Here is a 25,640-nt window from a genome sequence, read left to right as displayed (position 1 = left end):
TAGGTATTTAATTTCAGTACAATTTTTTTTAAGTCTGTGAAGTTGATTGTGAATTGTGTTATTTATTAATTTTTTTAATTTTATTTATTTATTTATTATTATTTTTTTTGAGACGGTAGAATCCCAGTGAATTAGTTTTATTGTGTTAAAAATTGAAGGTCTCTTTTTCTGTTGCAAAGTTTAATATTTTTAACCAAAAATATGCAAATCTAAATTATTAATTTCTTTTTTAGTAGTATTTGTTTTATTTGGAACTAAATTAGAAGAGTAAATATTGTGTTCCCTTTTCCTCAAAATCATTTATTGTTATATCATCATCACTATACCTAAAAATATTTGTAAAATAATTTTTATCAACTTGACTAAGAGATTCTTGGAAGTGATATTCCTTTATAAAAAGCATATATGTGTGGAAAAGGAAGAACCCCATGGGAATTCCATTTATTTGTTGAAAAATATAGTCTCTAAAATGAATAGAGTTATTAAAAGTGCATACTGATGTTGAATTTTCCAGTTATCTTACAAAATAACTGTAAGAATTTCAGGAAACACCTTAAGAATAGTTAAAAGACTGTTGTATATTTCTGTTAAAGGAAGAGAAGTATACAAATTTTTAAAATCATAACACTTGATTTCTTTTACTGCTACAGTTTTTAAGGGCAGAAAGAACTGCAACCTTATTATTAATAACCTAATTGTAATAATGCTCTTTAGCAAAATCAAAAACAATAGTACAATATTTTCTTAAGTTTGAGAGCAAAAATACAGTCTATTGCAGGGATGGGCAAACTTTTCCGGTCGCGGGCCGAAAATCGGGGAAAAAAATTTTTTTGGCGGGCCAAGATAAATTTTTCTAAAATTTTAAAAACAATACACAAATATTACAATTTAAATATGTTAATGAGATAAATGAAATTGCGATTTAATTTTTAAAAGTTCCTTATATCGAGGTTCGAAGTGAGATATACTGATTTTAAGGAACGAGGCTAAATGTTCATTTGTCACTCTACATCTGAAATAATGCTTTCTAAGGTTCATAGTTGAAAACACTTGTTCACATATATAAGATGAGGCAAACATAGCACTAATGTTCTGGGCGTGAGCTATTAAATTTAGGAAACTCACTTTCGATAATGATTTGTAAAATCTTAACTTTGGTATACTTAGAAACAACTGCTTGAGATGACTTTTAGATTGCAACTCAATTAATTCAAGCTGCAAATCTGACCTCACTGCTTCACAATTTACGTCGAAAGGCACGGTAAAAATATCCAATTCTGTTTGAACGGCCCTGAAATCTTGAAATCTGCGTTCGAACTCAAAATGCAGTTTTTTCAAGCCATCTTCATAATTCTTAAGCTTCTCTTCATTTAGAGGGTATTGAATTTAACCTCGGGAAACGAGAGAAGTCGTTCTTAGCTAGCTGCCCAGAAAACATATTTAGTTTAAAAGCTTTGATATGGGCTCAGGTATCGTCGATAAACTGATTTTTCTCTTGCATCTTGACATTCAAGTTGCTCTTATGACAAAGAAGACCTGTGAAAAATGCAAAGTCCGAAAGCCATTCTGTATCTTCTAACATTTCCATTTCGCACTCCGCAGAATTCTGTTTCTCATGGAAGAACGACACAATCTCGTCTTTCAGCTGCCAAACTCGCTCGAAACCACATCCTGCACAAAGCCAACTTACTTTCGTGTAATGCAGTACATCAGAGTATTCAGACTGCACAGACTGAAGACAATCTCGAAATTGCTTTGAGTAAGCCCACGAATAGTATTTACAAGCTTCACGACTACATCAAGCACGGATTTCATACTCAATTGCAAATTTACACAGGGCATCCTGATCTATAACACAATGTAGAAAAACAACATTGTTCGTGGCATAATTTGGATTAAAGAGTTCAAATAATCCAGATTTTTTTCCTGTTTTATTTGGTGCTCCATCGGTCGTAATATTACGCATATTTGTTATAGCTTTCAAAGTTAAAAGCCCTTTCTGAAATTCACGAAAAATATCACATCTCGCTGTAGTTCCCTTTAAAAAACATATGCACGGCAGTTCCTCGGTAATTTCAAAGTTCTCATTAACACCCCTTATAAAGAATACTAATTGAGCAGTATCATTTATATCAATGCTTTCATCCATAGCTATGGAGCGAAATTTAAACTGGCTAATCGACTCTAATTGTAAATCTACTCGCAAATTTTTATCGATGTCTTCGATTCTAGAAATCACCGTTTTTTAAGATAAGCTTACAGTCTAAAAATTACTTTTCATGTCTGGACATCACAAACTTGGAGCATGCATTGTTTAACGAATTCCCCATCACTGAAAGCTTTATTATATTTAGCAATATTGTATGATAGAATGTAACTTGCATGTGCAGCTGCTTCTTGGATACTGTTTACTTTCTTAAAAAAATGTTGTCGGCCTGATAATTTTTTACAAAGACGTTCTGCATTTTGTTTTCTTTCATATTCGAGCATTGTTTCGTAATTGGATTCTTATGCTTAGATGTGAAATGACGGGAAATGTTATTCTTTGAAGACTGCTACAACTTCATTGCAGATGAGACACAATGGGTTATCTTTTACAACTGCAAAAATATATTTCCAGGTCCATTCATCATTAAAAGCACAGCACTCTGAATCAACTTTACGTTTTTTAGCCATTTTTTGGTTGAAATATTTTACGAATAACACAAACAAGCAGTAGCTACGCTATACTTTAAATAATTTCATCACTATTCACAATGATGCTTATGTCCGCAATCTTTAAATACGCAACCATTAATATTAGAACTCGCGTCAAAAGAAAAAGCCCCTGCCTGAAGCTTAAAATGCGCAGTCTGCCGCACGTGAGGTCTAATTCACTTACACTGGATTCCCATGTGCCTGCTCCCCGAGAAAGAGATAACGCTTGTCGGCGCCAATCTACAGCTATAACTAACAAAGAACTTCCGCTTTTAACACTTTACCGATTGAAAGCTATCTGTGCTTGCTATTTCCGCCGATCTATGTTTTGTAGGACAAAAATAGAGAAAGTAAAAAGATCACCAGTCTAGACAAGATCCAGTCTTTAAAAAAAAGTAAGGAAAAAAATAATATTTAAACAAAGTAAAAAAGGAGATGAATATGTAATATATAAATGTATATTTCTTTTAATTTACCCCCGACCGGCAAATTAAAATTCTATCCACGGGCCGGATAGAGCCTTCCGGCGGGCTGTAGTTTGCCCTTCCCTGGTCTATTGCCTTTCTGTAATTATTAGAACCATTAACAATAAAATGGAATTTGACTGGAATTTTATGAAATTTAGGCAAAGCATAAAGGTTAGAAAATTTATTGAAAAGGACTGAAAATTTTAATTTTAGTCTTCCTTGAAGAGGTCATTGACAATTTTTAGTCTCCTTTTTAGCTTACTGACAATAAGAAAATGCTGGAGTAAGTTCTATTGCTGGTAATAGTCTGTTGAAGATCTTTTTCAACACACAAACCATAAAATTTTTTCAAATGATGCTGAAATTGTTACCAATTTTGTCAACTTTAGTGATTGTAAACTTCTGCTTAAGCTAAAAAACTTTACTTTAAATATCAGTCCTGTTGTGGAAAAAAGATAAATTATGATACTGAGGTTATTTTAGTTTCAAAGCTTTAACAATTTAGTTATATTAAAACTTTTTAGTTAGTTTTACAACAATATTCTTTATTTGAACTTTGTAGATAGGCTTAAATTTGATGCCAAATTTCATAAGCCCTTTTAAGTTAAGGTCTTAAGTAATATTCATATTCCCTATAATAATACATCCATGGTATTTATCAACAAAAGGAATATTTCCAGGTAAATTGCAGAATCACTGAACATTAGGATCTGAATTGCTGTGGTTAATTAGAGATTTGCTAAAAGGTTTGGTATATTGAAAACAGAGCACTGCTTTGTAACTGAAAGCTGGCAAGAAATGTTGATCAGATCTGAAGATTTTGCTGATATTAATTCTATCATAAACGGGACAGATAAAGTTAATTTTGTAGTAAACTTTATTAGACATTATTTTACTATTTTCTAATTTTTCGTTGCATACTTTGGTAGATAAAATTATAAGTTAAAAAAAAAATGCTGTTTGTTAGTTACCAGATTATTAGGTGTAGCATTAAAACTAAAGTTTTTTGTTTAGAATTTTTCTATTGTACTATCTCAATTTTAGTTAAACGAGCCAAGTAAAGAAGAAGCTAGCCTACTTCACAGTTAATTTTCATAAGGACAAATTAAATCCTGTTTCCAGGACAGTAATAAACTTGCAGAAAAAGTCCATTTTAGTAAAAATGCATTGTAAGCTGCAACAGTATGATTTGAAGCAACAATTTAATAGTAAAGAATAAAATTCTAAAAAGGACAAAAGCACAATTTTAAAATCAAGCATGAAAGCTGAGTAAGATTTAATTTAATAACAGCTTAATTTTTTAAATTATAACAAAAGGAAAAAGATTACACTATTCAGGAAAAATTTTTTATTTGAAAATTAAAATATGAAAACTTATAGAAAATATTAAATTTTAAAATAAAGTATTATGGAAATTGAAAATTAAGAAAAACTGAATTTTTTTTTCAAAATTTTCAATTATGAAAATGCATAATAATTATTCATAATTTAATGTAAGAATCAAGGGATAATAATTTAAAGCATTAAAACCTGGACACTTGATGAGTACTGAACTCGTGTTTCATTTCACATTTTAAGCAAAAATTAAAATTATAAAAAGAAAACATTACATTTACACTTATAAATTAAAACACTCAATATTTTGCTATTTAACTAACATTTGGGGGGCTCCCTTTTTCCCAAGCTTTTCTTTTTGCCACGCTTCCCGCAGTACAATAAATTTGTTTCTGAGAATTCTACAATTTTCTTAACTGCCAAATTTCTCATGTATGCGAATTTTTCGACAACCTTTGCACAGATTAATTGTTAGAAGTGCATTGTCTATGTTGTCTATTTCTACATTTGGTAATTTTCACTTTTAGGAAATGATTGAAACTAGAATTGCTCACCTTGCCCCATCATTTATACACTTCCAGTTTGAATACTAAAATAGCTGTGCAATTTTTTCGTACAGGTTCCAAGTTTTACATCACATTTGTTTCTTCGGGAATTCTAGTACGTTAGTCCTTTTGTTAAAATCTTTTGGTATTCTGAGAATAAAATAAAAGTTTTAAGTACTCTTTGCCTAAATGACAAGCTTCCTAATGTGAAAAATTTTGTAAGTTTAAATTTTACGGTTAAATTGGCCATTGTATTCTTTTAGTACATATTTGAAAATAAAATGACACTTTGATCTAGAATTTTGCTGTTTCTTCCATCTTTTTTTTAATTATTCATACTGTTTTGTAAATTAGTACTCTTTTATAATTTTTGTTTTTAAATTTTCAATCACTGAATTTGTATTTTGGTAATCTCTTGACTCTTTGAGAGTGGTTGTATATGTTTTTGTTTAGAAATTTTATTTGTATTTTTTTTAAATAGTTCTTCTTTTTGCTCAAAAGTGGAAATAACATGAGTTCAACCCTTCTTAATTGTTCAAATTTTAATATTTTAAATTATTACTCCTTTTGAAACATTAAAATGTGAATAACTTATATGCATTTTCATAATTTTAAGTCTTTAAAAAATTCTAAAATATTGTTTTCAGTTTATTTTTAACTTTCAATTTAAATAATATTTCTTTCTAAAATTTAACAGAGTCTCTAAGTTTTCTTTATTTTGAATTTCAAATAAAAATTTTTTTTTCCAGGATAGTGTAATTTTTTCCTTCCATTTTTAAAAATTAAGCTTTTGTTAAATTAAATCTTGAGCAGCTTTTAAAACTGAGATTGAATAAGATTTTAAAATTGTATTTTTCCTCCCTTTTAGAACTTCTTCTTTACTATTAACATATATATATATATATATATATATACAGGGTGTACCGTAAATGTTGCGACAAACTTCTAGGGAAGGTAGGGCACATCATAAGGATTAAGAAGTGCATAGGAACCTATACCCGGAAATATCACCTGATGGTGCAAACTTTGAACATCTGTTGTAACATTCAAGCTGTCGTACACCATTTGTATTCATGTCCACTAAATGTTTCAGATTAATCACTCTTGCTTCTTTTCCCATCTTCTACCTCTGCTGCCACTTATTCCTGACATTTCCAGGTATAGATTCCTATGCAATTCTTAATCCTTATGATGTGCCCTACCTCCCCTAAAAGTTTGTTGCAATCTTTAAGGTACACCCTGTACATATAAACGTATAGAGTAAAGAATAAATTTAACATGTAACTGATAATTAAACTGCAAATAAATGCTCCAAGGAACTCCAGTAATAATTGGCCAAGATGTTAACATCGATAAAAAAAAAACCGAAGAATAAAATAGAAGAAATATATACACGAGTATATATAAATTTAGAAATTTCAAATTAAGATAATAAATTATTCATGCATTCGTTCATCATTATTCATAAATTATTAATTCAGGCATTATTTTGATGTGTATTTATTTCCTGTTAGGCTATTAAATCCTTTCTTGATTTAATTTTTGATTTTTATCAAATCTCATAATTACAAATAAATTGATTGCAAATTTGAAGTTGTTTATTCAGTACTATCTCATCAAGGAGAAAGCAAAATAACCAATCAAAAACTACATTCAAAATTCTGAATAGTACTCTGATGAATAACTGGTTATGATTATACTTCTTGAATAACAACACAAGAATACCACCTTCTCCAAATCTGTGAGTGGAAATTGCCTAATCCAATAAACAATAATACTTTGACAGTTTACCATGACCGATATGCACAGGCAGCCATTCCATGAGCATGTATAGAACTTGGATTTATCGGTCTATTGGATCCTTTATCACCCCTCTTACAGCAAGTGCAGATGGTCAATGCAGCATGAAAAATTAATAAATAGCATTTTGAATACAAAGCTCATCTGCACCTGCATGTTTACAAAATTCATATTAAATGAAGTTATCTGCAAGTGATGTTTGTACAGAGGCATTAGTAATGTTATCAAATCTACATACAGTGTTATAACATTTTGATAATATGTCATAGCACTCCTCTAATTTTGATATTTCTTATCAATTGGTTTAATATTATTTCTGTATAATAGAAAATTGATGCAAAAATGGCATTATTTTTTTATTATACAGAAATATATAACTCATTACAGGCAATCAAAACACCTTCAAAATTGCTCTAAGCATGTGAGCTCTTTAAAATTAGATATACTTTCCTCTAAATATGGCATAAAATGATCCAGAACAAAGCTTTCCTTTTTTTTTTTTTTTTTCTCTAAAAGTGAAAACCCTCTTCAGAAATCTTTACAAATTGAAAAAAGGTACTAATGCAAATTTTTGTAAAAGCAAATGAGTGTAAATGGAATTTTCACTAATCAGGACATATACATACTTTCACTGCTTCTAATAGACAAACTTCTAATAACCCTCAGTTATAACTTTCGTAGGGGAATTACTTTGATGCCTATATTACTTTCATTCAAACTCATACTATAAAACAATACAAAAATGCCAAAATTTGGCTTTATACCTCCCAAGAATACACTGCTTAATTTTACAGTGATCTGTATCAACATATTTTAATTCTGAGAAATATGCGATTTGTTCTATATAGAGTCAAAAGTCGTTAATCAGGAATGATCTATAATCCGGACCTCAAAGCTACAAACTTTCTGCGCATGCATCAACGCATCAATGCGATGACGCATGCGCGTAATATCTTTACGCATGCGCATAATATGTTAACGCATGCGCATTTAATGTATAAAGGAAGGTATAAGCTAAGCTAAAATTATCTATTTCACTTAATGTTGCAGATTGCGTTGTTCCTTAATCTTCGAATTGGATCCGGATTATTATTTTTTGCAGACTGTTAGAGCAATTTTATAAAAGTAAGCTTGAACTTTCGATTATGTCAAAAAGAATTTTCGATTCTGGAGCTGCCAAAGGATATCTACAAAGCGAAAGGACGTTTCGATGTCCATCAAACAAAAAATGGAATTGCTGCAAAAAATGGATAAAGGCATATTCTTTGTTTCTCTAACCATTCCGAAATCTGTTTATCAATTTCACGCTGCTCTGCGGGGGAGGGGAACGTCGCGGCGCGCAATGAACTGGAAGTTGATCTGTCAGCACTATCCTTATCTTCAAGGCAGATGTTTTTATTTTATTCGCCTTATAATTCATTACTAAATGTAGTATTTCACCTCGATGTACTCTGTCTTTCATACGATTTAAATCAAATTCATTATAAATATCACGAATACACAACAAATATTTTTCTGGTAGCAATTTCCTAATTTCGACTATGCGTAATGTATGCTTTACGCATGCGCGCGTTGAAAGAAATGTTTAATAAAGTAAACAAATAAATATTAAGCTTTTTTTTTGTTAATTTTGATACCATTTAGATCATAATTATTCTTTATTTCATAAATTACGGTTTCATATTTTTAATTTTATAATTTCTGCATGCCATTTTACCAGATTTAAACTGATTATCTATAATCCGGAAAATCGATAATCTGGAATCGCCGAAGTCCCGACGAGTCCGGATTAAAGACTTTTGACTGTACTATGTATGATGATTAGATATTTTAAAAGGTTAAAAAAATAAGATTTAAACTAATGCATACATCATATCAGAAATATAAGTTATATACAAGCTGACACCTTAGCACTAAATTAACTACTAATTATTACTCACTTGGAACCACACAACTATCTTTGTAAATTTGCTTAATACTGTTTCTGATAGTCACAAATCCAAAAGTATCAATTGGTGATATAGGATGAGGTGGGTATTCAGATAAAACTTCTACTTCTACTCTGTCATCATTAATCACCTTCTGAACAAAATTCAAAGCCTAGAAAATATGATTTATGACAACAATATAGCTTGTGCCAAGTAATTTTAAGAAAAAAGATATTTCTTGCAATTATTTGAAAAATTACAATTAAAAGTTATGTACTCTGTGATCATTCACCCAACCCTGGAAGCAGCTGCCAACCATTGCCATCTAATTTTTCGTGAAGCTAAGATATGAAAGACAACAGCCATTTTAAAAATAGTGGCATATTAAGAATCACACAGAACTGCAACCAATTAAAAAAATAAAAATGCAAGAAGCATCCATAATGAAATAATTATCCTTTTGGGGGGCATTTTTCACCCCATGTACACAGTCTGCTTTAGCTTAAACAAATCACAGAGACATTGCAGACAACTTAGCACTGCACATATTATCATTTTCCCCATGAACACAGTAATTTGTTTTTGCTTAAAATACATAAGAGGACTGCATAAAGTTTCATCATAAAGTTATATAAAATTTGATCATTTACAAAGTACAACTTCACGGCATGTGAATTTTTTCATTCCTTAACTGCTGGGCAAAATGCCATATTTCTGAAAAAAAAAGAAAAAAAAAAGCATAACTTTCTTTTTTTATTAGCTGGCAAACTTCATACTCCAATCCTTACACATACCCCCCCAAAAGAAAAACATCCAATGCAATTAAAACAAATAATAATGACTGAATTTTTAAAGGTCGGAAACGGCGCTCATCTTCTGTGCATGCATGTATATTTACAGGGTTGCCATGTAAATACATAGTTCTGATGACATACATGGTTTGCCTATTTTAGTGACATACTGTTGTGCAAATTCATTTCAAGATTGGGTAGATAATCATTACGTACCAAAAATTATTCAAGTAAACAAAATACATCACTTTTTAAGATAACTCAGACTAAACTCCTGTCTTCTTAAATTAAAAAAGCATAATATTTTGATTATCATAAACATATAAACTGGATAACAGACCAATAACTTTTAATAAATTTATATTTATTTTTTATATATTGTGTATGGCAACAATGCACATTTATTATTGAATAACAATAACATAATGCCATAAAACAATGAACATTTATTCTTGAATATTATTTGTTTCATCCTGTTATGTTGGCATCCTCAAATGAATAACATACATAATGTGAGAAACTACTTTCTGTAGCTGTTTTGAATTAAGTTCTGTTGAACATTTGAGTAGTGAAAAGGTAACTACTGTGAGATATTGTAATACTGTAAGAACATCTGAGAAAATTGAAGGATTGCATTTTATTTATTTGTGATAATAATAAATCTTATTCATTTTTCATCAGACATATTTTGTACATATTATACGCAACAATACATATTTTGTTTGTCTTTTAAAATATTTAAATATTTTGCTTGACATGGTCTGCATTTCTTCAAACATTAAAAAGTGTCTAAAAATTAAATTATTATTATTTTTTTAAATTAAAGATTTTCTAAAGAATGCAATTACAAATTTGTTAAAAATAAAATCTATAAAACCCATGCGAGGGAAGAAGAGATGCTCTGTCTAATATAACTTAAAAAATAATGATTATATACAAACGAATGAATATTTTGCAAATGGCAAGAGTAACTTGCAGCAGAAAAACAGAACAGTATGTAATTATCTGATGTCTATGAATCTACATAAAACAATAAAAATAAAAAAAATCCCAAAGTAATTTAAAAAAATAATTAAAATATGTCATTCAATGCAGCAAAAAACGTTAGTCATTAATGAAACAATCATATTATATACTTTATACAATCTTCTTATTAGGTGGAAAGTGATTATGCCCTGGCTGACTTTTTTTATACAATTTTAATAAGATAGATTTTTATAGTTTTATAACGCTTTCTACATATTACATAATATGAAGAAAGCAATATTTTATATTAAATTTTACAAAACAGAATGAAAGAGAATTTTTTTAAAATTTTTTCTTTCTAAAATTTCAGTTGAATTCCCTATATCTAGTCACTTGGACTTCAAGATACCGAAAGTAAGTTATATTTTGAAATTAATTTACATAAAAACACGAACCTCTTCAGTTGTTTGTGCCGGATGAACCCTGAGATTTACTTGAGCTGATGCTGAACTTGGCAAAACATTTAACTGAAAAGAGGACAATTCATTACAAAAGCAGCATTTGATATAAAAGCATTGGCTTAATTTTACAGTTATATTTAATGATAACATCACACTGCATATATTTTTTCAGATATTTTACATTAAAGAAGTAAATGGAAAGAAATGGAAAATATATGACACTGTCCATTTTCTGTCTTGTTTAATGCAGAGCAAAAAGTAACTGCTGGTAGATTTATAGCTGCATACAAGCTATATTATAATGCAGAGAGTTTTCTGCATTCTAACACATTTAAGTTCAAAATTATGATATTAATAATCTGTTGAGATAAAACCTAAACCAAAGCTACTCCTGCATTTCAGCTAGTAAATAAATTACAACTTTTTCTGTTTCTGATTAATTTCTTCAGGAAAACACCAACTTTCTTACTAAATCAAATAAGTTTTATACACAGTATGAAAAAAATGTAATGGTAATCTAAAACATTTTGTTCTGTCTAATCATAACATATGAAGATAAGCACACACATAGAAAAAAGCATGAGCTTCAATTAAGTAACTGGCAACACACAGTCAAGCAACAGCAAGAACAAATACCTTTAATATGTCTAAATATATCTTGTAATAAAATCATCTTAAAAACAGGGCGGGCAGTCTTGTGCTCCAGAAACAGACTATAAATCAAGAAGAGAGACTTCAGTACTTTAATTGGAAAATTCAGTATGTTGGATTCAAATGCATTTTTAAATTCCAAAGTTTCAACTGAATATAAAAGTTCAATAAGTATCATTTAATTTGTTGCCAAACTAAGTAATCAAGTATCTTCAGTACCACCACAGTGTTATTTATAAGTTGAAAATATAATGTTGCTCAGATTTGATATGCATAGCTAAATAAAAACATACAAGGTTGATTCATAGCCCATCTGGGGCTCACAAGTGGTGGAAGAGATAAGATTGCTAACTGCTGGTAGTTCAACCTAATTGCTAACTGCTGGTTTCAAATCCCCATGAATGCACTGACTGTATGGGCATTTTTAAGAATTTTCATAAGTGTAATGTGAATACACATTAGTTTTCCTTAGACCACCTTGAACACTTCCCTTTCTTAGATTTCGCATAATTTATCATAACTTTGCTTGATGAAATGAAACCCTTCAAGGTTTCAAAAGTTTATAACAAATGGAGGAAAAGAGGTGCATACCAGAGCTATAGATTTAGTTACGGGGTGGTAATAATAATACTAAGCAGGGCCAATGCCAGAGCTAATACAACTGATGTGGCTCCATTGAGCAGCAGAATTTAGGATTGGCAAAATTTTGGACGATTTGTGTGGGAGAGATTGCACCAGGCAGCAAAAAGCCTAGCACCATTCTAGATACCAGCTGGTAGCAAAATGCGAGCACACTATTCACTAATAAATAAAAAGATTATTAAAACTTAGAATTCGTTAAAATATGCCTCAATTCTGACAGTACAGAAGAGATTTTATACAAAATATCAAATAGAAATACCTATAAAAAAGGTAATTTGCGTATGGTACATGCCTTAGCAGAATGGCTACTTGTGTTATGCAAAATGAATATATTAGCTAGGGCTGTCAGCTAGGTCTGTTATATCACCATAGTTGGACAATAAGTGGTGGTGATGTATCAAGCACCTGCAAGGTACAAATAAAAGTCACAGAGATTCTTTATGAACTGGTATACTGCAAACTTTCAATATACTGGAAGCAATTGTGAATTACAGTCAAAAGTCGTTAATTCGGAATGATCTATAATCCGGACATCAAAACTAAAAACTTTATGCGCATGCGCCACGTTGACACATGCGCAGAGGCGTTCACGCGTGCGCGTAAGACCTTTTACGACTGCGCATATGAGTGTGCGCAAGTGCAGAATACGTTTTCGCGTGCGCATTTTATGTATAATGGACGTATAAGCTAAAATTATCTAATTATCTATTTCAGTTAATGTTGATGATTGCGTTGTTCCTTAATTTTCGAATTGCATCCGGCTTATTATTTTTTGCAGACTGTAAGAGCAATTTTATAAAAGTAAGCTTAAACTTTCGATTATATCAAATAGAATTTCCGATATATATTTGTTAATATGTAAAGGATCTAAAGTGAAAGTATGTTTTGAAATCCGAAATCTGTTTATCAATTTCACGCTGCTCGGCGGCGGGCGCCTAATGAATTGGAAGTTGATTTGTCAGCACTATCCTTATCTTCAGCGCAGATGTTTTTATTTTATTTGGCTTATAATTCCTTACCAAATGTAGTATTTCATCTCGATATGCTCCGTCTTTGATATGATTTAAAACAAGTTCCTCGTCATTATAATTCGCTTCCGATAGCGAAGAAAAGTGACAGAGGTTATTGAAAACAAAAAAATTTCGATTGACAAATTAGTTGGTGTTCTTGACACAGCAATTATAGGACTTGAACGGCGGAACTTTGTAACTGAACAAGAAATTATGTCTGTTTAATAGAATTAAAGAGAAAGTATTATCACATGAAACGAAGCAAAACTTAAACAACTTACATTGAAAGAAATGTTTATTTAAGTAAACAAATAAATATTAAGCTTTTTCTTTTTGCAAATTTTGATACCCTTTAGATCATAATTGTTCTTTATTTCATAAATTACGGTTTCATATTTTTAATTTTAGAATTTCTGCATGCCATCTTACGAGATTTAAACTGATGATCTATAATCCGGAAAAATCGATAATCCGGAATCGCCGAAGTCCCGACGAGTCCGGATTAACGACTTTTGACTGTACTATATTTTTAATGTATTCTTTCAGAAAAGTAAATCACACTAAATGATTAAATCTGGTAAAGAAATTTATGATTATACTAAACTAGTTCTACTTAATGGATTAAAAAATTATATACAGATAGTTCCCGACTATATGAGTTAACTGGGACTAAGTAATTTTTCCATATGAGTGATATAAAAATGATGACACTGTTATGACATGATTTTCTGACACATTTCAAACATAATGACAAAGAAGTACACAATAACATTTATCAAAAATTAACAGTTTAATTTTCGATAAATTAAAAATAGCTAGACAAATAAAGAAAGAAAAAAATATGATAAATGACAATAAAAATTAATTTTTTTCCATTTTGATATTACACAAAAGGACAGTCTCCTCCCCTCTAAAAAGACTTTTGCTTTCGAGGTTGCTAAAATTGTTTAAGAATGGAAATTTCATCAGTATCTACGGGAAAAGATTCAAATATTTCATGTAAATAACAGGCTTTGAACATTTAAATAATGCCTTGATTCATGAGCTGAAGATGCGAGGTTGTATTGGAGGATAAAAAAACATCTTGTTGGATGATGATTTTGTGTAACAGGAGGTACACTGTGTAAAATAAAAAAAAAAAAAAAAAAAAAAAAAAAAGACTTCTATATCTCCCATTGACGAAATTCAAATTGCGTTTTTCATGTCTCGAAAGCGCAACTTGGGATATATATTAGATTTATATATAGTATTGTTCTAATGTAGGTATTTTGACATAAAACTGGACTTCTTCTGAAATGTCATGCCCTTTTTTTTTCATATTTCGATTCTACGATTCAAATTATGCCTAAATATTAAATTTTGCAAAATTTGTTGCGAAATTTACAGAGAAATTCGCACATTTATCTTCGCACAATTTTTTTTTTTTCAAGTTGCGCCAAGAATAATTCATTTGGCAAACTTCATAACATATGGCAACCTATTTTCCTTCCCATTTTTACATGGTGCATGAATTGAAAAAAAGTCACACCTTTCCTACTTTCAAATTATTTTAACAAAACGCTTAAACCGCATTTGATGTACTTTCAACAAATATGCCAAATTTCAAAACGCACCAATAAACGAGGGTAAGTTGAAAAATAAGTTCCCCCTGTCGACTGTGGTCAGAGTTGTGTATGAAAGTCAAAAAATAGAATGAGACATTAAAGATATGACATACCTTTATTTTATTATTCTCGTCCGAGTACGTTGAGACATTTGTCATATCGCTTGATAAGCTTTAAAAAGTCCTCCAAGAAAAATTCACGCTTTGCATATGGAAGAAGCGTTGAACGGCTATGGGCGAAAGGCGATACAGCAGGAAAACGCGCAAGTCACCGATACACCATTGGGTAGAGGTCGCTGCAAATCAAGCAGATGGTGCTGTTGCAGTGCCTGCGCAAAGCGGAGACCAGCCTCTCATTTGAGCCCCGGTAGGTATGGAGAGAAGGTGCGTTTTGAATTCGTGGTCAAAGGAGGAAGTGAGAGCGGTTATCCGCTATGAATGGGTACGTGGAGTATCAGGAACAGAAATTCATAACCGCCACGTGGAAGTCTATGGGCCAGGTGTGATGTCGAAGCAAATGGTGCGGAGATGGTGTCGCACATTCAGTGATGGACGTCAGCAAGTGGAGGACATACCGAGAGCTGGACGGACGCGCACGGCCACTACAGATGCAAATGTCAGGAAGGTGGATGACATGATTAGAGCGAACCGGCGTATCACTATCGATGAAGTAGCGGAAGAACTTGGAATCTCACATGAGCGAGGCTCAAAACATCATCCATGACATTCTTCGATACAGAAAAGTGTCAGCACGATGGGTGCCCCGACAATTGACCTCGACAGACAAGGAACAACGCATGGGGGTCAGCCTGGAACATCTCGTGCGTTACCATGAAGATGGCAATGACTTTCTGTTTCGGATTGTGACGGGGGATGAAACTTGGGTCCACCATTTCACGCCAGAATCGAAGGCCGCATCTATGGAGTGGAAACATCCGTCATCACCTGTCCGAAAGAAGTTCAAGACAACTCCCTCTGCAGGTAAAGTGCTCCTCACAGTTTTCTGGGACGCCCAAGGAGTTTTGTTGCTGGACTTTTTGGAGGTTGGAGCCATCAATGCTACGCGCTACTGTGACACCCTGTCGAAATTGAAAGAGGCGATTCGGAAAAAGCGGCCTGGCCTTCTCACATCAGAGTCGTAGCTAGGGGTTTCAGCGCCCAGGGACAACTGAAGATTTCGCGCCCCCTACTGCTTGCCAAGGATAGAAAACATTTAATTCTAAAATGTCGTAACATCAGTTTGGCGCCCCTTGGATTCTGCGCCCGGGGACAGATGCCCCCTTGCCCCCTCTAGCTACGCCCCTGTCTCACATCTGGCGTTCTGCTGTTGGATGACAATGCCAGACCACATTCGGCGACGGCAACGCAAAACCATATTGCAACTCTTGGTTGGGAGCGCTTACACCATCCGCCACACAGTCCTGATCTCGCACCAAGCGACTTCCATCTGTTTCCGGTTTTGAAGAAAAATCTCGGGGGAAGGCGCTTTGGAAGCAATTTTGAAGTGAAACAAGCCGTTCAACGCTTCTTCCATATGCAAAGCCCTGATTTTTTCCTGGAGAGCTTTTTGAAGTTTATCAAGCGATATGAAAAATGTCTCAATGTACTTGGTACCTATGTGGAAAAATAAAGGTATGTCATATCTTTAATATCTCATTCTATTTTTTGACTTTCATACACAACTCTGACCACAGTCGACAGGGGGAACTTATTTTTCAACTTACCCTCGTATAAATTCATGTACATCTTCGGAAATTTTGTACATTATATTTTATATAGTAAAAATTTTATATATTATAATTCAAAACGTTTTTAGAAAAATTTATAAGAATTTTTTAAAAACACAAAATTTTAAAATAAATCATAAAAAATTGGATCGGACTGAGAAAGACAGATTCGTCCATACCGAAAATCTCAGCCGATACACACCTAGACGCGCCCACACTGCACCTGTTGTGGCGACGATGGTTGGAACAAGGAATGTTGCAAGTCCAAGGAGTGCTGTTGCAGCCAGAGTGGCGTCAGCATACGTGGATTGAAGCATCCGCCGACATGCAGTGGTGCGCCCGCAAGCCACTTCTACCTCCATTATGCAGCGTGTTCAACACACCCTTAATGTTCCCATATCGATCAGAACCACCTGCCGTTGATTGGTGGCTAGTGGCCTGCACTCGTGGTGTCCGTTGAGAAGACGGCCATTGACCCCACATCATAAACGCCAACGTCTGTTATGGTGCCGGGCCCGAGCAATGTGGAGGACGGAATGGCACACGGTCTTGTTCCCAGGTGAGTCTAGCTTTTGTCTAATGAAAGTCGCCGCCACCGTTCTCTTCTGACCTCTCACCACTTGAACACATATGGGATGTGATTGAATGCCATTTGCAGACCCTGCCATTGTCGCGTTCAGAAGACGAATTGTGGCAAATGGTTAACAGGGAATAGAAAGCCGTTTCTCAGGACACCATCCGTAGTCTGATTGACTCTGTACCTAGACGTGTTGCTTCGTGTATCGGCGTCCAAGGTGGTCTTACAGCCTACTCAGCCGACGCTGTTCTCGCTCTGTATTATGCATATGATTTCGAAATAAAGATCACTTATTGCTTATTGCTTAGCCGTCTCTCTCTGTTTTTTCCTCTGTAGGGCTTCATCACTTTCTGGCCACTCCTTGCATTTTCAATGCCAGGTAGTGTGCATTGAAGATTTTTGCAGGCGAGTAATTAACTTCTTCAATTAATTCTACTTTTTCAAAGGAAAAGATTTTACTGCTTTGTATTCGACTACTTCATCTTGCAACTTAACATAACGGCAGCCTATCGTTAATCAACATGAGACAGAGCATGCACAGTGAAACATTTTTGCTTCAATGCAAGGAAGAAATTCATTTCTCAGTAAAGTTTCTTCTAGCACTGTGCATCGCGAGATATGATTGTAATATTTCTTTAATGTATTCTGCTGTATGAAAAATTTTTAAAAATAAGAAAAATTTTATTTTTATTTTTTCCCCTAAAATATTCTCATACAGATGCAATTATCAAAAGCTCATCAAATGAGCATATACATATACATACATTCACATATACATTTTGACAGATGACTCAGTCTTTCCTCACTGAACAGTGACACAGTTTTGAAACATAAATAATTTTAAAGAAATTATTTATTTTTTATTAAATGAGCTGAAAGGAAATACATGTATCTTATAAATAAATAAGTAATAACACATCTTCATTACTCGAGTCTAAAAAAAGAAAAAAAATAGGAAAGCCACCATAAATTAATTAAAATTTTAAATCAGAACATGACCAAATACTATTGTCGGTTACTTTAGACTAAAGATACTCATTAAATCAAATAAATGAGACGGCTCGCTTGAATCGACAAACCAAGAAGTTTCTTTAAAGGCATAACCATTTTATTTCAATTAATTTCAACAAACCGCTTCATTACAAACTCATTTCTATTTTTAAAATCTTTAAACTATTCTTCTAATCACAGTCTCGCGATAAACTGAGGCGTTGCCACTCCTTTTCAAACAAAGTACCAACTGAGGCAATTCACTTAACCATTGTAAGGATCTTAAGTTTTACTAACATTTATTTTATTTTAAAACTTTACTATCACTTCTTATTTTCCACTTCCGGCCAGAATTAAATGTGTTAACTTGTTTATGCAAATTGCACTTGCTAACGCCCAAGTATTTAAGTTGTGGCTTTTTGCCAAGAGTTAGAGAGAGAGAGAGAGGGGGAAAGTGAGTTGCCTTGCCACTGTATTCCGCACGAGTTTTCAATCAGCTGCTGTCCGCCTTTAAGGCCAGAGGTTTAGTCCCCTTGATATTTAAAACGTAGCGTAGTTTCGGCAGTTTGCGTACTACATACGTAATAATTTAAAAGGCCAGTCTTAGTGTAAGGCATTTGTAAACTAATTCAAAGTTAGCTCTTATTTAAAATTTTAGTTAGTAGTTTTATATTTTTACGTTTAGACCACGTGTGGTTGGTCTCTGTATCCCGAAGTGCGGGAACGGCTGTAATCTTATAGAGAATAAAGGATAAAGTCAACCCTTCCTGCTGGTGTTGTCCATTCCACACATATTATTTGAACGTAGCATGAGTAAGCTTCCTGTTCCTATTCAGGACACGCAATGTTCCCGAAACAGTAAAAAGGAATACAAGTCCTGATACCATAAGTGGCGCAACAACTATATTAGATTTTAAAAAAATACTCTTTTAAAAGTTTTTATAATTTAGTCTTTTTTTACATTTCCATTTCTCAGAGAAGTAATAGCTGCATACAATAAAAACATTTATACATGATAATTTTTATTTATACCTTAGTACCACCTGTAACTGTTGTGACAGCAGTTGTAGTTCTTTGTAAAGCACTCATAACTGGATTTCTCATATATCTATTAAAAAAAAAAGAGAAAAACACTTGCATTTTACATACTCTAGCTATTTGATGTCACATTTGAAGACTGAACTGATCTGGATATTTTCAAATGAAATTCTTAAGCAAATACTGTACACAAAATAAATAAATAAAATTTGAATATTTTTTATTTTTAATCCAATTTTAAAATACGTATTTTTCGATATATGTATGAATTATCAAACAGATTACATTATAAAATGACTTACAGCATAATAAAAGGTTTAAAAAGCCAGATATTTCCAAAAATAACTTTAAATGGAAAAGATGCCTATAAAATAAAGAAATAATTCATAAATAAATACAATTTATTCACATTTCTAACAAATTTAATTGACTGACATTTCAAATTCAGGAAGCAAGCATACAGAAGGAAAGTAATTTTTTATTGAATTAAAATGGAAATAAAGCTGATAATTTAAAATATAAGTATAAAAACCAATTTCATAAAAAATTAATAGAGAAAAGCTTATTAATACATAAAAATGCACACAAAAAGCAGTAAAAAAATATTTATTATTAGATCTTTATTAGTGAAAACTAAACGAGGTCTTCAATATAATATGATATAATATATCAAATCTTCAAATCAGATGAGACCAGAGAACACTGGTCTCGTCTGAATTGAAGATTATATCATGCAAGGAGTTCTGAAGATATTGAAACAACTGGACCCCTCATAGAGCAACATCGGGGAAGTTAGACGGGTGTGGCAGTACATCCCATCCAAGTTTCAAAACGTTTTCACAGGTGACTTGTATGTAGTCTTATGTTGGTTGTGATGGAGCTCAACTTCCTTATAGTATCTAGACGCTTCTGAATGATGAATTTGATTAAATGTGATGGAGCTCAACTTCCTTATAGTATCTAGACGCTTCTGAATGATGAATTTGATTAAATGTGATGGAGCTCAACTTCCTTATAGTATCTAGACGCTTCTGAATGATGAATTTGATTAAATGTGATGGAGCTCAACTTCCTTATAGTATCTAGACGCTTCTGAATGATGAATTTGATTAAACTATTAAACTGCTGAAAGTACGCATTTGAACTTATTGTTTTTTACTCTGTAGAAACTTGTGGCGGACCACACAGAGTTTAGAAAATCGTGTGTGATGTCCCCACAAATCATCGTTTTCAAGCTGTTACGATGCGTGAGACGACATGGTCTAACATCGCAGACGCAATAATTCGTTCCAGTTGACAATACATGAGACATAACTTTACGATCAGTGTCAAGGGATTTTAGTGTTCTGCACTGTGTCTGTCATCAAAGCCTCTAGATTTCAGGAAGGCTGGCGAACCAATGATTTTGTTTTTCCTCTGATATCATTCCAGATGTAACGAATCAGAGGATGCAAAATACAACTGAAAAATTAAGGAGACATGACTAATTCAATTTGCAGATTGTTTCCAACGAGACAACACGCCAGCATGCTCTGGAACTCTTGACTAGAGAGACTAGCAGTTAGCAAAATCCTCACATAACGAGGGCAGTAATCTTACCTACAATAATTGTTCTATGTTTTTCATGTATGCATATTGTATAGGATTTTCTTATAAATTTATAATAAATATATACTGCATTAAAAATGCAGTAAGTAATACGCAGCCTCAACAAGTGTACTAAACAAATAACAACTTGGTCGGCTACTAATCTTTACATAGAGTCATCAGCGCAACCTGCTGCAGGTTACCAGAAACTCAAAAAACATGACAGCTTTTATTATATCCTAAAGCAAAGGTCACAAACTGGTGGTTCCTGAAGCAATTTTATGCAGCCTCCAAATATATTTCCACTAAGTAAATTAGCATTATTATTACATTAATTACTATAGTAAGAATTTATGACAGTCAATGATTTTGAGCCAATTTTACGTTATTTTCGTTGCCATTAAAAAGGAATGTGAGCTGCGAAAATCTGCAAATGGACCTAATTAATTTACACTGTGATATAGATCTTATTCGAAGATTAAGATCCAGATTTAATTTTTTTGCACTTATCAAAAAATACATATCCTCAGTTATGATTATTTACAATAAAATTAATCAATTTGTTTGGGAGCACACTTAAATGTAGTTTTTCCCCACAGTTAAAATTATTAAAGTCTAAAAAAAGAACCAGATAGACCAATCAGCATCTATAATTCGTGATAAAGATTGTTTATAGTAAACTCTTCCCCAAAATTACAAGTTTCATCAAATTCGAAACTTCCATAAGATGCTGGAACTGAAAATTTTAGTAAGAAATTAATAAGTGTATAATTATTTACATAGGAATATATGCTTATATCCTGCATATGTCGAAGAAAAATTTAATACATAATTTTTTCCCCAGGTGTCATTATTATTATTGTTTACACGTTTTGATAAATATTTAGTTAAAAAATGTTTTTTACACTTTTCATTTGGGTAAATTAAAAAAAAAAAAAATAAGAAAAAGACCCATTATCATCTGCTTTCAGATCATGCATTCAGACTGCATGTAATTTTAGTTTGAGACCACTGTTCTAAAGCATCCCACATCTTCACTTGGTTATGAATGCTTGAATGATGGATGTTCAATGTTTCTACAGTGTCTTGTATCCTGTAACATGGGTTCCATTTGATTGATGAGTTTATTTTGTCATCACTAACTTTGGTTGCCCCCTTGGTGAGGGGACTGTTGAGTTCAAATTTACCAGCATGGAGTTTCATGAACCATGGTTGACACTGATATTCTTAATAGAGCCAAGGTTTTCCAATGGGATAGGTATTGATCGCTCAGGGCTCACTGAAATTTTATAGAGGGTCAATTATGATCAAAGGGTTGACTAGGGGTCAATAGCCAAATATGCAGTGGTAATTAATCAGCATAGTGAAGATCCCATTGATCACAAAAACGTGTGTGGTCCCGAAATAAAAGTTGTCCCCGAACCAACATTGTTGCCTTTTCCCTTTCCTTAACTAGTAGTGAAGACAATATTTAACTATATTATAAAAACAAGAAATAAGTTGAATACTTCTGAACAAAGTAATTTAAGAATTAAGCAATGTTATGCTAAATATTAGAAAATTTATCATCACATTAATTAGAATCAAACTTTTGTGCAATAAGAATCTGTGATTTTGTTTCTGAAAACTTGTTTATATCTATAAACTTAAAAATACAAAAAATAATAAAATATGAATCTAATAAACCATTTTTAAAAGTTTTTATTCATATTCTTAGTCTAACTTTTACTGTAAAGCTATTTGCATGCAATTATTTGTATTATGATTATTTTGCATGCTGTATATTTTACCAAAAAATGTAAGGAGGCTGTTGAAGGAAACTACCCTTTTTAATCAATGTAAGAAAAGGTTGGAAACCCCTGTTATGCAGCATATTCATCATGAACCTTACACAAGTTTTCACAAGCCATCTTCTGTTTATAATGGTAAAACTGTGAACAATATGATGAAAATTACAGTTTGATATTACAGTTTGAAGATGCAAAATCTCCAAAATTCAACTAGCTTTCTTTTCTCTTTCATTTTCTTTTTAAGAATGAAGCTAAAGCTGTCAGCTGTGAAATAATATAGCAATAACAAAAATGTGAATGATTCCAAAAATGAATTAGTCCCATCTGTTACAAAAACTTGGCTTGACTTCTTCTTCTTCTTGAAGCTTGGCTTCCCTTAGGCACCTTACGCTCTGACTCAAAGTCTTAACTTTTCTGGCAATTCAATATACATTTTAAATTGGGCATTAATAAATGGAGAAACTCAATCTTAATTTGCCACTAGCTATATTAAAAAAGTTACAAACATTGCAGTTGATTAATGTTAATCTAATGAAAGTATTTTTGGGGTAATTACACAAAATTAAGCTTGAATTTTGTTAAACAATTTTTTTATTTATTATATTTTTTATTTTAAAATATGAAATATTGAAGCAAAAATATTAAAGCAAAATAAGTAATTAAATTCCTTTAATCAATTATTTTTTTACCAATGGATTTGCAAGAGATATATGCAATATTTAAATTACCTTAAAAACTTACACAATAAGCAAGTTTCTCAAACATTTGTTGTTCTGGACCTTTACCAAACATGCTGAGGAACACATCACCTTCCAATCTTAAAATTAACAAATATACATATGAGAGCAAAATCTAAAAAATTCCATTTCAAAATTTAAAAAAAAGCAAATGTAAAGTTATTACTATACAAACAAAACTCCCATAAGTTTAGATTTGTTTCAATTATACATATATATGTAAAATATAAAAAATATGATGGCTTTGCTCTGCGCGAAAAGGCAACCTCTAATTAATTTTCCGCAATTTCAGGATCTTCCCCCTAGACCAGCACTTTTAAGAACATTTTGGCATATTACATAATCGCTACAATAAATGAAGAGTTCGTGCCAAGTGTGTAAGTTTTTTTCATCAGATTGCTTTTTTCCGCCTGCCGCTGTAATAGCCTTTGCAAGCCACTGAGCCACGCCTAGATTTTGATGCCAAGCTTCATAATTTCCAATGCCGACATACATATATACGTATATAATTAAAATTACTTAATTATATACTTGATTATACTACCAAACTACTTCAGGGTTGCCACTCAAACAGGAGAATGAAATTATCTGACTTTTCCAGGTTTTCCAGGTGCGTTTCAAGAAAATTCCAGTCTATCCGCGTAATGTACGTTGGCTACGCTAAGAGGTAAATTATGGTATTACTTGTATTGTGTAGCAAATTCACTTAATTATTCAATAAATCCCAGAGGACATTTATTCTTAATTATTCTTGGTATACTTTGTTTGATAATTTTGTTTACTTTTCCACTTAAGAAACTTGAAAAAATTTAAGATATATACATTGGATAACAAATGTATGTTTTATTTAATTATTACTCATGATCATCATCAGTTCAACACGAGGCTAATCCGGTTCTTATAAATCACAACGCAATGCTAAATAGTTAGGTTAGACTTTAGGTAAATTTAATTTGTGTGAGGTATGTTCTTAAAAAGCACCTTAACACTTGAAAACACAAATATAATTATAATAGTTGTTGTTTTCTCCATTGAAGATTGAGATTAGAATCTTCCAAATCTGGAATAAAATAAGGCTTTTTTTGCAGACATTCTGCAGCTAAACGAAAGAAAGAAATCTATTTTAATAAATTGAGGTATTTTATATTTATTTCGCAGCATACATAAGAAAAAAAATATGTGCATTAAATTTCGTGATGGTATGTCATCATACTGCTAGAATTAATTTCAAGATTATGCCAGAGAAAATTTCCTGAAATTTAGAAATATTATTTACTAATAATTAATAAATTTAGAGGGAAGAAGCATCATTAAATTATACGAATAACATAAAAATAAAGATAATTACTTAAAAATTGAATTAGAATAATCAACGATATTTTAGCGAATATAGTTATATTACATGGTTAGCCTAGATGACAGATTACTATTTTTTTATTTTACTGCAAAATGGCAAGGTATTTATTAAAAAGAACCGTTTACTGCGCATCATCATGTCGTCAAATCCATACATGGAGATTATTTTAACCAAAAAACGTGTATGCAAAGAATCTCTAATTCTTTGGTCTATGTAAGGAAGAAAATTTTCCATACAAGTAAAATGCTATTACGCCGCTAGAATGCGGAGGAAAAATTTGCCAAGGGATTTGGCGACGGAACCTGGCGGCCAGAATTTCCCTCTCCGCGATGTGTACCGGAAATTGAGAAACGTGTTAAGAAGAAACGTTCTTTGACAAAAAGAAAGCTATGAATATCCGTTTTTAAATTATTGCGAAAAATCCAAGAAGAAACGTTTTATCAAAGGACGTTTCTTCTTGGATTTTTCGCAATAATTTTAAAAACGGATTTTCGTAGTTCCCCCCCTGAAAATTACTAACCCATGAATTAATTTATTTGCGCCAAAAAATATTTTCTTTTAATTTAGAGTTTAACTACTTGCGCTAAGAACTTCACCGTTGCGGTGCCGTGCGCTACAATATAGCAAGTGGTAAAGTGTCTCATTTACGCCGCTCCGCATCTGCGAGTGCAATCCAGAGCTGTAACTCGAGAAATAAACAATCTCGTTGTTAGGCGACGTGTGCACCATGTTATTTTCATTTTTGCGATATATCGACGTGGTGTTCACGTCGCTCACAGTTTGAGACAAAAACATCTCGACGTGCGTGGCACGTCTTTTTAGCGAAAGTGGTTAAAGAAATTTTAAAGGATATTCATTTAATGAACTCTTGATAACGTGACCTTCGAACTTCGACACCGGTTTCCAGCTTTGACGGCAGATATATCACGCATGCACAGCTG

The 25,640-nt window shown here is 32.3% G+C and overlaps 1 protein-coding gene across 2 annotated transcripts in view; it reads right to left on the bottom strand.

Moving 5' to 3' along the window:
* Window positions 1-25,640, bottom strand: part of LOC118198547 (N-fatty-acyl-amino acid synthase/hydrolase PM20D1-like) — a 65,289-nt gene that overhangs the window by 4,199 nt on the left and 35,450 nt on the right. The window contains exons 6-10 of one of the 2 annotated variants that reach the window (XM_035370247.2): window positions 23,347-23,422; window positions 19,531-19,592; window positions 19,223-19,298; window positions 10,985-11,056; window positions 8,785-8,944 (exon numbers count right to left, since the gene is read on the bottom strand). In XM_035370247.2, coding sequence (XP_035226138.1) covers window positions 8,785-8,944; window positions 10,985-11,056; window positions 19,223-19,298; window positions 19,531-19,592; window positions 23,347-23,422 — 446 coding nt within the window. The remainder of the gene's footprint in view (window positions 1-8,784; window positions 8,945-10,984; window positions 11,057-19,222; window positions 19,299-19,530; window positions 19,593-23,346; window positions 23,423-25,640) is intronic. The other variant, XM_035370249.2, reaches the window with a different exon arrangement.

Source organism: Stegodyphus dumicola, chromosome 10 (assembly GCF_044657685.1).
Source record: "Stegodyphus dumicola isolate Sdum_Otavi_A_Nest chromosome 10, ASM4465768v1".
NCBI classification, from domain to species: Eukaryota; Metazoa; Arthropoda; class Arachnida; order Araneae; family Eresidae; genus Stegodyphus; species Stegodyphus dumicola.
The sequence above is the reverse complement of the archived record's forward strand: the minus strand, read 5'-3'. Positions and strand labels throughout refer to the sequence as shown.